Genomic DNA, 14,191 nt, shown 5'->3' on the forward strand with positions numbered 1-14,191 from the left:
CTTGTCCTAAAAGAGGGGCAGAACAAGGAGAAAAATGTTAAATGAGAAAGATTGTAGGTCAAGTAAGATATAATCATGCGGTGCATGCAAAGTCAATTGAGAGTAAATTACTTCATACAGAACACTGTAGACAGAAAGTTACTTAGATGATAATACAGACATAATCGGACAGAAAATTCAGTTATTGAAGTAATGACTCTTCTGAAAGCAAGTCCTACAGATGGAACATTTCCAAAGATAGCATTCTTAAAACTGAAGAACTTTTATTGTAAAAGCTCTGTCACAGAAAAAAATTGAAACAAATGAGGACACTTTTCATGGTAAGGGGCTTCTAGCCAGCACTGCCATCCCAATGCCACTGGATGGTGTCATTGCCTTGTGTGAGTTATCTGTGAACTTAGCAGTGGTATCGGTGGCGGTGGGAATCCACTTAAGGGCCACATAAATATTTAAGCGTGCTTTTATGCAATGTACTAAGATGATGTGGCAGTCACTGTTTAAATGGGCAGAACTCACGTCTATGCACATAATTTGTAGGATACTTCCTGTGTTTAAACCTTCTCTATAGCTTTTGCATGTATTTGAACTAAGCTAGTGTACTATAAAGAAAGGTTGGAACCTATTCTACAAAAATATGTACCTAACAGGTGCTCTCTAGGTATCTATTTACCATACTATATTGTTTCTTATACCCCACAATTGTCTACTTGGAATCATTGCGATTTACATAATATTAATAAGGTTTAAGACAGGATCATCATGAGTTAGTGTAGATCAAAAAGCCTTGCTTATGGACGCTACAGCTAAATTTTTTACAGAGCACCTAGTACTACTTGGAAAGTACCAGAGCAAAGATGCATAGATGGGGGCTACCATTTTATACCATTTACAAAAAACTAAAAGATTTACATCTAATTTATGCTCTTTTAGCCCATTTTACCCTTTCTTAAGGGTAGCCCACATTAAATAACTTTTCCCACAAGTTTACAGGTTGCTAAAGATATTCAGACACTATTCATATAGTCTAAAGAGTAATGTAGAGCAGTAAAAGGCTATCCCCTCTTTTACAAAAGAGTAGCACCAGCCGCAGCAGTAACAGCTCTGATGCTCATAGGAATTCTATGCCGTGGCCAGAGTTAAAAACCATGCTATGCTTTTGTAATAGGGGGTATGTTAAATTTAACTTTAAAGCTCTCACTACGTAACACAGTTTTTATTCCTGGGCAGTATGTAATTTCCTAATTGCTTATGATTGAAAAGTATAGTAAATGTCTTATTTCCATAAAACTTTGCTTTTGTGACATGAATAGTCAAAATTTGCAGAATTTTAAACTTTCATTCTTATAAAGTCATGAAAAGCAATATATGAATCACAATTAACATGTGATTAAAGATGACCACAGATGTAAAAGCGAGTAGTTTATCGTGATTTGTGATTATATTGTAAGTCACTTTCACAAATAAGTCCTCAGACATACGAGTCTCCTATCATGTTCTCATTATATTGTCCTTGGTAGTGGTGTTCAAAGTCCAGTATATCCTGGTGGAAATGCTCAGTTTGCTCCTCTAAATATGCTTCCATGTTCTTGAATATTTCAAGATGAACATCAAGGACATGGACTTGGAAGGATATCTTACAGCCCATTTTACTGTAATTCACCAGATTCTCAACAAACTCCACATAGTTTTTGGCCTTGTGAATGCCCAGGAAGCCCTGAACCACTGCAACAAATCTGTTCCAAGCCATTTTTTCCTTCCTAGTTAGCTTCTTGGGAAAAATTCCTTGCACTCCAGGATCTTCTTTATCTGTGGTCCGACGAGGACACCAGCTTTGACCCCTGCCTCAAACAGATTAGGGAATATGACTTGAAGGCTGCTGATTCCTTATCTAGAACTCTGAAGTGCAGCACCTTCTGGAGGTCCACCAGCGATTCCCATTTTGCAATGTTTCTCCTCAGAAAACTCAATCCGCTGTGGCCAGTCCTACCTTTGCTAGTGTGCCTTTGTGTCCCTGCTGTTCCAAAGGCATAGATAGAGGGGAAACTTGGTAAAACTGCCTTGGAGACCCATTAAGGAATAACCAAAAGCAAAAGGAGAAGAAACTCAAACTGTTCCACAATAGAGAAGAAAAATCCAAAACGTGGAACCGATGTTCTGGATTAAAAGTTTGCCAACCAAAATTTAAAACAATACAGTCCATATACAGTCCACCAAGAGTGATGAACATTCCAGATGTGTTTCGGCTAAATATAGAAACATGATAGCAGATAAAGTCCAAATGGCCCATCGAATCTGCCCATCCACAGTAACCATTATCTCTTCCTCTCTCTAAGAGATCCCACGTGCCTATTCCACATATGATAATGAATGTCCTAATGTTTATGTTTATTAAAAAGTTTATATACCACATATATAGCCAAAAAGGATCCAAGCGGTTTACAGTATATACAATGATATCCATTTTAAGAACGCAGAAGATGAAAAGTCCAATGAACCAAACTCCTATATTGATGGAAAGATCTACAAAGTTCTTGAAGTTAGTCTAAGGGGCCCTTTTTCTAAGGCCTAAAGCCAAAATTAGCACAGTAAGTGCCTACTGCCGATTTTGGTCCATAGCAATTCAGAAATTACCAAGGTTCAAAAAAATATGGCTCGTAGGCATGTCTGCTGAGGCAGGTTTCCGCCCCTCGCATTGTGGTAACAGTCCTTACTACCCTTGCATCTTTACCATTGCATTATGGGTACACATGCCCATAATATGCTCCTTCTTCCACCCATTTCCGCCCATAGCCACTGTAAGCCTGAAATACCACATGGTAAATCTTTTGTTATTGCAGCAGCAAGTGCAACACACCTGCGGTATTTTTTGCCTTAGAAAAAGGGACCCCTAAGTTTACACAGCTTGGAATAAATCTAGAATGTTCTGCAAATAAGGTACATTTCAAAATATCAATATCTTGGTCACAAAAGCAAGTTTGAGGGAAATGATGGCCATTTTCTATACGTTTGTAGCATTTATTACTCAGGAACAAAAAAATGGTTACATTATAGCAGATTATAGTGGCAAAACTCAATGCCACTCCCAGCCAATTATCATACTTCAAGGAGCCTAGTAAGGTCTTGTTGCTGTTGTAATCCTCTTTCTCTGGATAATGGTGTAGAAATTACAGTGTGTCGAGAACACAGCATTGTACCATATTTAAGGTCATCAGATTATCTCTCAGAAAGGTAAAATGAGAAAGCCAGAAAAACAATTTGGTTAATAGAACAGTTCATTGATTGATTACATTGTATGTACAAATAGGATCTGAAAGAGTAATTGTCACCAGATGAAAGACTTGAGTTCTAAAATAAAGGAATCATATGAGAGGAAATGGAGCAAGGCTCCGTTCCAAAGATCTTGATGCACTGTGTTTCAATTTCTTTTTAAATGCCACTCGCCATTTCTCCCATTTGGGTGTGATGGGGCCCAGCCACATCCATGACTCTGAAGTGATGATGAGAAGGTCTAAGAAGTGTGCAAAGTAGTGGTGGTTTTGGCAAATTATGTTGCAAATCATATTGTTGAGGCTTGCCTGCTTTTTCCCCACTGATCTTTTCACTGATGTTTGGATGCATGTTGAGTCTATGGTCTCTAAGATCACTTCCCGGAATCCCGGATTATCTGATAGCTGCTTCTAGACATAGGCATTCTTTCCATATTTGCAGATGCTTGTGTCAGACTCATAACGGGAGATGGCAGCTTGAGGAGCACCTATTGTGGTGGTGGTGGCCTTTGGAGGCTGATAGTTATATATGTATCTGTTCAAAACCAAAGGAGATGTAAGTGATTAATTGCTGAGCACTGCTATCTAGTGCAAGAACAGAAAGATCTAAGAATAACGATAATATTCTTCTCAGCACTGCTACCTAAATGCTAGAAAAAGAGGCAGTACTCTGTTTTTGACATATGTACTCACCAGTTTTGTTTCAGATGACATTATTTGTGATATTGAGCATGGGATACCGTATCCCGTCACAACATGGCTACCTTCGACGCCAATAACATGATGGCAGATAACTAGGCCAAATGGCCCATCCGCAGTAACCATTATCTCTTTCTCTCTCTCTGAGAGATCCCACATGCATTTTCAATAAAAATAATATTATTTCAATTTATATTAAATTTAAACTTGAAGTTAAAATGCCAATTAATTATATGCATTTCCATAAAACATAACCCCATAATTGCCCATTGTAGGAGGGAGACTTTTTCATACATTGGACTAAAATGGTCCCTGCATGTGTGGAGAAGGATTCTTCACAAAACCAGGGCTGGGTATTTGCTTATATACTATTGCAATGGGACTGGTGACACATCATTTCAAATTCCAATACTTAGTCAGCATGTTCCCTTAGGAGGGAGGATTATTTCAGACCAAGAAAATTCCTAAGCTTTGAAACATAACAGGCTTAAAGAAAGTTTACAACTTTAAAAACTTGGATGCATTTCTGTTAAAGAGGATAATAACTCTTACACAGCTTCTAAAATATTCTAAATATGTATTTGGAATTACACAAAATCACATGATAATATGCATTCTTAAAAGGAAAACTTCTATCTTAATGTAATGAAGCTGACAGTTTACCAAAGGATTGCATCTTCTGACTCTCTACAGGGACGCTTCTGAAAATACTCCAGGCTGGGTGACTCTCTCTTCCCTCTTTAAGAAACAAACAGCCTAAAGCTTTTAAACTCAGCCCCTGTCTACAACTTTACTGCTCTGATATAAATCCAACAATTTCCACCTGGAAAGCAACTTTCATCTTCATACTCTCTACAGAGACACTTACTTCTGAAAAATGCCCCTTGTTAAAGTATAGGCTACCATAACATAGTAACATAGTAGATGACGGCAGATAAAGACCCGAATGGTCCATCCAGTCTGCCCAACCTGATTCAATTTAAATTTTTTTTTTTTCTTCTTCTTAGCTATTTCTGGGCGAGAATCCAAAGCTTTACCCGGTACTGTGCTTGGGTTCCAACTGCCAAAATCTCTGTTAAGACTTACTCCAGCCCATCTACACCCTCCCAGCCATTGAAGCCCTCCCCTGCCCATCCTCCTCCAAACGGCCATACACAGACGCAGACCGTACAAGTCTGCCCAGTAACTGGCCTAGTTCGATCTTTAATATTATTTTCTGATTCTAAATCTTCTGTGTTCATCCCACGCTTCTTTGAACTCAGTCACAGTTTTACTCTCCACCATCTCTCTCGGGAGCGCATTCCAGGCATCCACCACCCTCTCCGTACCATCTAGGAGATCTCTCAAGATAGTAGTGTGAACTCAGCCTAGGCCCTCCCACCCACCCCTAGGCTCACATGACAACCTACACAGAATAAAGGTACCAAAATTAAAAATATAATTCAGCAACCCAAATGCTATACCTTAAACTTATAATAATCTTACCATCATGTGCTTTCCTATCCCCGTCATCAATCAGGGCAGATATGCTGGCCCAAAAAAACTCCCCTTAGAAAAAACCATCCCAACAGAGCCCCCATTGTCTGACACACACACACAACTAAAAACCTAGCTATCACCCTCGTAAATAACAAAATCATACTAAATGACCTCACAGATTAAAAACTGGGACATATTCCTAAAGCCTGGCCTAAAGACCATGATAGTTACACTAGGTATGACATGTCCCTTAGGCAATCAAGCTTTAGCAGGCTCCTGTACACACACAAAAAAGAGGAGGAGTAACACCATGACCAATCAATTACAGAGGATGTACATTGCCACTAGATCCCAATGCGTCATTAGGATGCAACCTTGGACTGTACTTATGTCACATTGTGACCTGTTAACTATATAATATGTAGGCTTAAAGTGTTGGCTCATGGGACCATCAATTCAGTAAGAATGTGAGAATGTATGTCTGCTTGTCCTTGGAGAAAGTAAAAATAATGTTCTGACATGTAGGACTGCTAAAGGATCAGGTCTCTGGAAGAGGTGAAATTTTGAAGCTTTTTGAAATTCAACAGGGTTGGAGGAAAAGTTGGCTTTAAGTAGAAAATAGATGAGAGGTAAACGTATGGAGAACCAAGTAAATGATTCCTTCAACAGATACTGGACAAAAATGAGCCATCAAGGCAGTCATAGTCTATACATTGCAGCCTTGCAGCATCAACCCAGCCTGAGTAAATGCGCTAACCAAGTGGTTCTTTTGGAAACAGCAACTCAAAGGCGATAAAGAACTGTGAGGGACCCTCTGTGGTTTAGTCCGGTCCAAGAAGTATGCCAGAATAAGCTTACATTATAAGGCAGGTAAAGCTGCTTCTCCAGGATGGGAATGTGGCTTTGGAAAGCAAATAGACAGTATTATCCAGAGTGAGGCGAGGTGGAATTTTGAGACAACGATGGACAGGAATTTTGGATGAGTTCAGAACATTACTCATATGGTAGAATCGTGTGTAAGGAGGATCCAAAGCAAGAATTTGTTCACTTACACAATGTGGAGATTTGAGGGTGATAATAAAAGAAAAAAATGTAAGAGACTTCATGAGTATAGAAAGAACCATAGTGAAATCCCAAGCAACAGGCAGAGGTTTGATAAGTGGTTTTGTGTGGAATAGGCCTGAGAGGGATTTGAATATAATGGAGGTGACAATAGCTACATTATTTATTTATTTATTCAATTTTCTATACTGTTCTCCCAGGAGAGCTCAAAACAGTTTACATGAATTTATTCAGGTACTCGGCATTTTTCCCTGTCTGTCCCAGAGGGCTACCTGAGACAATGGGGGAGCAGGTGACTTGCCCAGGGTCACAAGGAACAGCGTGGGCCTGTAACCACAACCTTCCTCTGGACCAACTCCATCCTTTTTATATCTTTTTGAAGGTGTAGTCTCCAGAATTGTGCACAATATTCTAAATGAGGTCTCACCAGAGTCTTATACAGGGGCATCAATACCTCTTTCTATGAACCCTCTAGCATCCTTCTAGCTTTTGCCATCACTTTTTCAACCTGTTTGGACACCTTAAGATCATCACATGCAATCACACCAAAGTCCCGCTCTTCTGTCATGCACAAAAGTTCTTCACTCCCTAAACTGTACTGTTCCTTTGGGGTTTTTTTGCAGCCCAAATGCATGACCTTGCATTTCTTAGTATTAAATTTTAGCTGCCAAATTTCAGACCAGGTCTTTCTTCATGTTATTCACACCATCCTGGGTGTCTATTCTATTGCAGGTTTTGGTATCATCCTCAAAGAGGCAAATCTTACCTGACTGCTCTGCAGCAATATTGTTTATTAAAATGTTAAAAAGATCAGGCCTAGGAACAGAACCTTGAGCCACATCACTGGTAACATTCCTTTCCTCAGAGCGATCTCCATTGATCACTACCCTCTGTCGCCTTGCACTCAACCAGTTCCTGACCCAGCCCGTCACTTTGGGACCCATCCGGAGGGCACTTGGTTTATTTAAATACACCACATCTAGCACACTCCCTCTCTCCTATTCTCTGGTCAAAGAAATTGATCAGATTTTTCTGACTAGACCTACCTCTAGTGAATCCATGTTGCCTCTGGTCCTGTCATCCACCAGTTTCCAGAAACTTCATCATTCTCTGTTTTAAAAGCGTTTCCATTAATTTGCTTACCACAGACTTACTGGCCTGTAATTCCCTACTTCTTCCTTACTTTTGTCACACTGAGCAAATAAAGTATTGAATGTTGAAATCACACAAATTTACCCTTTGCCTTTGTTTGTCTGTTCACGGTAGGAGCAACATAACAAGCCTCCTCCAACCACATCCAGAAGGCACCCAGACCACCCCAGGTAAAGTGCCGGACCAATCTCATACCTGATGGGTAAAAAAAGACACTACACATCAGCACTCAAAGCAAAGGCCTGCAGATTGTGCTATGAACAATTGTACAGACTGGTCCCTGTATGTATAGCTCTGGTATACTATTCATTTGTCACTGTAACTATTCATTTATATTTTAAGATATGTGTATAAGTCGTGTTTGTTTTACTTTTGTATGTTACTTTTGTAATGTCGCTTAGGAATAGGCGGTTGACAATTTTTTTTAAATAAACAAAAAATATAAGTATGTCACTACACAATCTGGTCTCTTCTAGAATAATGGTGTTGCTCTTGTCTGTGAATGAATAAACTGATGTCTTCTGGTATAATTTTGGTATGTGGTTTATATAGACTTGTCCAGGGCTGTCCAAGTCCGGATCTCAAGATCTTCTGGCAGGCCAGGTTTTCAGGATATCTACAATGAACATGCATGAGAGAGATTTGCATACCAAGAAGGCAGTGCAGGCAAATTTCTCTCATGCATATTCATTGTGGATAGCCAGTTGATCTCGAGGACCGGACTAGTCTATATATCTATAGTATCCTGAGATCTGAGCTGGTATGACTTACTTGGTTCCTGGGAAGAGTGGATCAAAGAATTCTTTTGTAATGTTAAATGCATACCAAGAAAGGGCAATCCCAGCGCACACACCTGTGAGAGAAAGAAGACAAGATTAGCACTCTGGCTGCTCCAGTTTGTAGGGCTGTTGTAGATTCCATTTTCTGTAGGATAACTTGGACTGTACCAAAATGGGAAGAAGCAGGACCACATTTTAATTAGTTGAGTTTTATTACATCATATGGATCAATGGGATCCAGAAAAGGGATTTCACTAGAGAACCAGATTATAATTTGGTATTTGTCACAGTAGAGGAGTGGCCTAGTGGTTAGAGCTGCGACCTCAGCACCCAGGTTCAATCCCAGCACTGCTCCTTGTGTAGTGCTACCAGATTTTTCCACAGAGACCCCGCCCTGTTCCACCTCCAGCCCTGCCCCCCCACAAAGCCTTGTCTTTCTTTTATGACTTCCGGACCACGTCTGGAGGACCTCTGAACATGCACAGATGCATGTGATATCATCCGTGCATGCTCGGAGTAACACAATAACATAGTAAATGACGGCAGATAAAGACACAAATGGTCCATACATTCTGCCCAACCGTACCCTTGCTTTAAATTGCTGATTTAATTTAAATTTTCCTTTTTCCTAGATATTCCTGGGCCAGAATCCCAGAGCTCTACCCGGTACTGTGCTTAGGTTCCATCTACTGAAGTCTCCATCAAAGCTCACTCCAGCCCATCTAAACCATTGCAGCCATCGAAAACCCTCAGTCCTATATTATAGCTTTTAGAATACAACTTCAAGGGGATGGTGGGAGGGTCTGTGAGACTATTTGGCTCGCTGTCCTCAGAATACAGGGTAACTTTGCTTTCTCTGAGTCAAGCAGGCCAGTAATTCTCGCAGCTGGGAATCCCTTTATACCTCTAAGTACTACGCAAGTAACATAGAAACATGATGGTAGATAAAAGCCAAATGGCCCATCTAGTCTGCCCATCCGCAGTAGCAATTATCTCTTTCTCTCTCCGAGAGATCCCACGTGCCTATCCCATGCCCTTTTGAATTCAGATACAGTCTCTGTCTACACCACCTCTTCAAGGAGACTGTTCCATGCATCTACCACCCTTTCCGTAAAAAATTATTTCCTCAGATTATTCCCGAGCCTATCACCTCTTAACTTCAGCCTATGCCCTCTCATTGCAGAGTTTCCTTTCAAATTAAAGAGACTTGACTCATGAAAGAGACGTTTAAATACCCATATAATGTAAATACACATATCTCCCCTCTCCCGCCTTTCCTCCAAAGTATACATATCGAGATCTTTAAGTCTGTCCCCATACGCCTTATGATGAAGACCACATACCATTTTAGTAGCCTTCCTCTGGACCAACTACATCCTTTTTATATCTTTTTTAAGGGTTGGTCTCCAGAATTGTACACAATATTCTAAATGAGGTCTCACCAAAGTCTTATACAGGGGTATCAATACCTCCTTTTTCCTCCTGGCCATACCTCTATGCAACCTAGATCCATCTAGCTTTCGCCGTCACCTTTTCAACCTGTTTGGCCACCTTAAGATCATCACATACAATCACACCCAAATCCCGCTCTTCTGTCATGCACAAAAATTCTTCACCCCCGGACCTAAACTGTAACGTTCCTTCGGGTTTTTGCAGCCCAAATGCATGACCTTGCACTTCTTAGCATTAAATATTAGCTGCCAAATTTCAGACCATTCTTCAAGCTTTGCTAGGCCTTTCTTCATGTTATTCACACTATCAGGGGTGTCTACTCTATTGCAGATTTTGGTATCAACCACAAAGAGGCAAATCTTACCTGACAGCCTTTTAGCAATATTGCTTATAAAAATGTTAAAAAGAACAGGTCCAAGAACAGAACCTTGAGGCACACCACTGGTAAAATCCCTTTCCTCAGAGCGATCTCCATTGGCCACTACCCTCCGTGGTCTTCCACTTAACCAGTTCCTGACCCAGCCCATTAATTTGGGGCCCATCCCAAGAGCACTCAGTTTATTTATTAGCCGTCTGTGTGCTACACTGTCAAAGGCTTTGCTAAAATCTAAATGAACCACATCTAATGCACTCCCTCTATCCAATTCTCTTGTCACCAAGTCAAAGAAATTGATCAGATATGTCTGACAAGACCTACCTCTAGTGAATCCATGTTGCCTCTGGTCCTGTAATCCACAGGATAACAGAAACTTCACCATTCTCTGTTTTAAAAGTGTTTCCATTAATTTGCTTACCACAGAAGTCAGACTTACTGGCCTGTAATTCCCTACTTGTTCCTTCCACTTTTGTGTAGAAGGACCACATCCGCCCTTCTCCAGTCTTCCCGGTACCACTCCTAACACCAGAGAAGCATTGAAAAGGTCAATCAGTGGAGCCACCAGAACTTCCCTAAGTTCCTGCAGCACCCTTGGATGTACACTATCTGGCCCCTTTGTCTACCTTTAATTTAGCTAGTTACTCACGAACACAACCCTCTGAAAATCGATCGGGGTCTACCACCCCTATTCACATTTGTTTTCTGCGGTCCCGCTCCCAATGCTTCAGCTGTGAACACAGAACAAAAATATTTGTTAAGCAATTCAGCCTTTTCTTTATCAGCTTCTATATATTCCTCCCCTTCACTTTTGAGTCTCACAATGCCATTTTTGTACTTCTTCCTATCACTGATATATCAAAAAAATGTTTTGTTCCCCGTTTTACCATGTAAGCTATTTTTTTCTTCCCTTTGCATCTTTGCTTTTGTAACTTCTCAACCAGCCTCTCTTAACTGTTCCAGATATTTTTTTTCCAGATATTTTTGCCTGTCTTACTCTTTCTGCAATCTTTTGTAGTTTATCAAAGCTAACCTCTTATTCCTTACCTTCTCAGCTACTACTTTTGAGAACCAAAGCGGCCTTCTTTTCCTCTTACTTGCCTCACAATAGGGTTTGTCACTCTTACAATTACTCCTTTCAGTTTTGCCCACTGCATTTCCACTCCTTCCAGATGTTCCCATCCAAACAAAGTCTAGAACCTTTGCTTTTGAATGAGCCCTCTCTGTACCCATCTTAGTATTAAACCGTACCATGCAGTGATCACTGGATGCCAGATGATCACGCTCTATAACATCAGAAACACTTTCCCTGTTTGTAAGCACTATGTCCAGTATGACCCCTTCCCGTGTGGGTTCAATTACCAACTGCTGGAACAATTCTCCTTGTAGAGAATCCAGGATCTTCCTACTTGTAGAAGAACCCCCAATAGGGATACTCCATTCAACATCTGGTGTGTTAAAATCACTTATTAGTAAAATTTCCCCTTTTTTAGATGCTTTTCTATAGAGTGAGCCATAACTGCCTCAAGCTTTTAAAGCTGTATTACACTTTCAGCATCTGCACCAGGTCTCCATGGATGATTTCACCCACCTGTGAGTATAATATGGCCTGCTTGTCCTCCGAGAATATGTAAACTGCTTTGAATGTTACCACAGAAAGGTGGTTATCAAATCCCACCCCCTTTTCCTTGCAAACATATATGCTAACCACAGGTCTACCCTAACCAATCTAAAATATTTATTTCTCCTTACTCTCTTTCCAGTTGCAGGAGCAATAAAGAAGTGCTTCTTCATGTTAGTCCACCTTGGCACCTACCTGCAAAAATGAATATTCCTCCTCCTGTTGTTGCAAATTTGGCTTTGAAAACTGGGTTACCATCAGCCACTTTAGTGCATTGCAACCCCACCATACCACAGAGGGCCCCTAGGAATCCAAGCAGCAGTGCACTGATCATCAGAGCCCGGCACGCCTGTAGATACCCTGCATAGGGGTGGGGGGAGAGAGAGAGAAACAAACAGGTAAGCGCAGAGTGGACCAGGGACCAAAATGGAAGCATTTTGAGTATAAGCCCCCTACCCATTATGAGAAGATAGATAGACATATAATCTACTGCTTGACTAGCCAGATGTTATCTTTGTTTTAAGTGATAAGGATAAGATTGTTATGACAGAATTTTTGGACCTCAGTCTAGGAAAAAAGTTTATCTAGTCCTTGCTCCCACAATCTGTGCCACCAAATGTTCTAAGGAAGAATGTTTGACAGTAAACTTTCCAATAGACTGATTACTTTTCTTTGGATCAGAAGAGTGGCCAAGCCAATCATCTCTTTTTATTCACTTATTGAAAAGGGTTGTTAGCTGGCTCCATGTTTGCATCTCAGGCTGATTCAAACCTGGTTTTACTATTACTCCCGTTAATTGCCTTCAAGAAAAACAGAACTACAAATTCCAGTGTCTCCAATGTCTAATGGGAAAGGGGAAGACATAAAATCAGAAATTTATTTTTTTGTGATGATGAGATGGTATCATTTGGTGACCTTAACTTGCACCGAGAATACTTGTCATTTACTTAGCTTCCTGCTACCCAAATGGAGGCAAAGCCGGCATTAGGGGTGGACAACAGGGCAATTTCCCCGGGCCCCCAACCTGCAAGCAAGGTTTTCTCCCTCCCTAGTAGTGCTGCCTGATTCAGGAAAAAAAATTTTGATTCAATTAGATTCAGCCCATTGAATCGATTTTTTTTTTTTTCCCGATTCGATTCGATTTTCCTGCCCAATTGGGTGTTTTTTTCAAACATCCTGGTGGGTTTATTTTATAGCCTCTTCACCCCCTTTGCCTTCTCCTAACCACACTGACGCTATGGTGTAAACAAAATAAACAAACAAAAAATACTTTTCCTCTCTCTGTTAAATCCTAGCTCACATTTGCAGTCTATCACCAGCTCTGGCAGGATACACGTTTCAAATCTGACATATTGTAATCAAAAAACAGAAAATAAAAATTATTTTTTTCTACCTTTTGTTGTATGGTGATTATTCAAATCTTGTTGGTCCCAGGCTCTGGTTGTCTTCTGATAACTTGCTTGCTAGGGTCTCCTTTCTTATTTCTCCGTGCTAACCATCCATCTGCCATCTCTGTCCTCCCCTTCCGTTTCCCATCCCTCCCCCGGAGGTCTGGCATCTTCACTTTTTTTCGTCTCCATCTAGATCCACCTTTTCTCAACTATCCTTTCATGCAGCATCTCTCCCTTTCTGTTTTCCTCCCTAAATCCTATTGTCCACCATCTCTCTCCCTCTCCTCTGTTTTTAGACCCATGATTTCTTCCCCCCAAAGTCCGGCATATGCACGTCTCTTTGAACTCCCCCCTTCCATCCCTCCATGTACTTCTACACCAGGGCCCCCCTGAAGGCCTGCCTGCCCCCCTGAAGGCCTGTCCCCCCTTGAAGGCCTACACCCCCCTGCTCAGGCTACCCCACCATGCCCTGCCGTGCCCCACCCGCATTATCCCATTTTCTTCTTTCCCCCTTCTTGCTTCTCTACTTCTACTCTACCCTGTTCTCTTTCTTTCCCTTTCTCCCACCAGACATTTTTCTCTGCTTACTACAACCCTTTCTCTAAACACTCTTTATCCTCTTTCCAACCCTATATTTCTCTTCCTGTCTCCTTTCTCATTCCCATCCTTTGTTCAGTACTTTTTCACTCCTTCATAGCCTAGTCCTATTGGCTCTTCACTCCTTGCATCCTTCCTCTCAGCTCTCCTCTCAGGTTGATTGAGGCTGCCTACACTTAATCTCTCTTTTTTTTTTTTTTTTAATCGTGCAGCCGTCTGATGGCAGCAGAAGAAATGCTGTGCTGCTGTGAGTCCAGTCTCATGGCAAGAGTTGCAGGATCCTTTCTTCCTCACCCCGAAGCCTGCCTGCCTGCGCTTGT

At 41.0% G+C, this 14,191-nt stretch overlaps 1 protein-coding gene across 2 annotated transcripts in view; it reads right to left on the bottom strand.

Annotated features, from left to right (window-relative positions):
• Positions 1–238: 238 nt before the first annotated feature.
• CLDN15 (claudin 15) overlaps positions 239–14,191 on the bottom strand; it is a 34,280-nt gene continuing 20,327 nt past the window's right edge. For both annotated transcript variants that reach the window (XM_033925306.1, XM_033925307.1), the window contains 4 exons: positions 12,079–12,243; positions 8,430–8,511; positions 7,743–7,853; positions 239–3,801 (listed from right to left, as the gene is read on the bottom strand). In XM_033925306.1, coding sequence (XP_033781197.1) covers positions 3,678–3,801; positions 7,743–7,853; positions 8,430–8,511; positions 12,079–12,243 — 482 coding nt within the window. In that variant the 3' untranslated portion in view covers positions 239–3,677. The remainder of the gene's footprint in view (positions 3,802–7,742; positions 7,854–8,429; positions 8,512–12,078; positions 12,244–14,191) is intronic.

This window comes from Geotrypetes seraphini, chromosome 16 (genome assembly GCF_902459505.1).
Source record: "Geotrypetes seraphini chromosome 16, aGeoSer1.1, whole genome shotgun sequence".
Classification (NCBI taxonomy): Eukaryota; Metazoa; Chordata; class Amphibia; order Gymnophiona; family Dermophiidae; genus Geotrypetes; species Geotrypetes seraphini.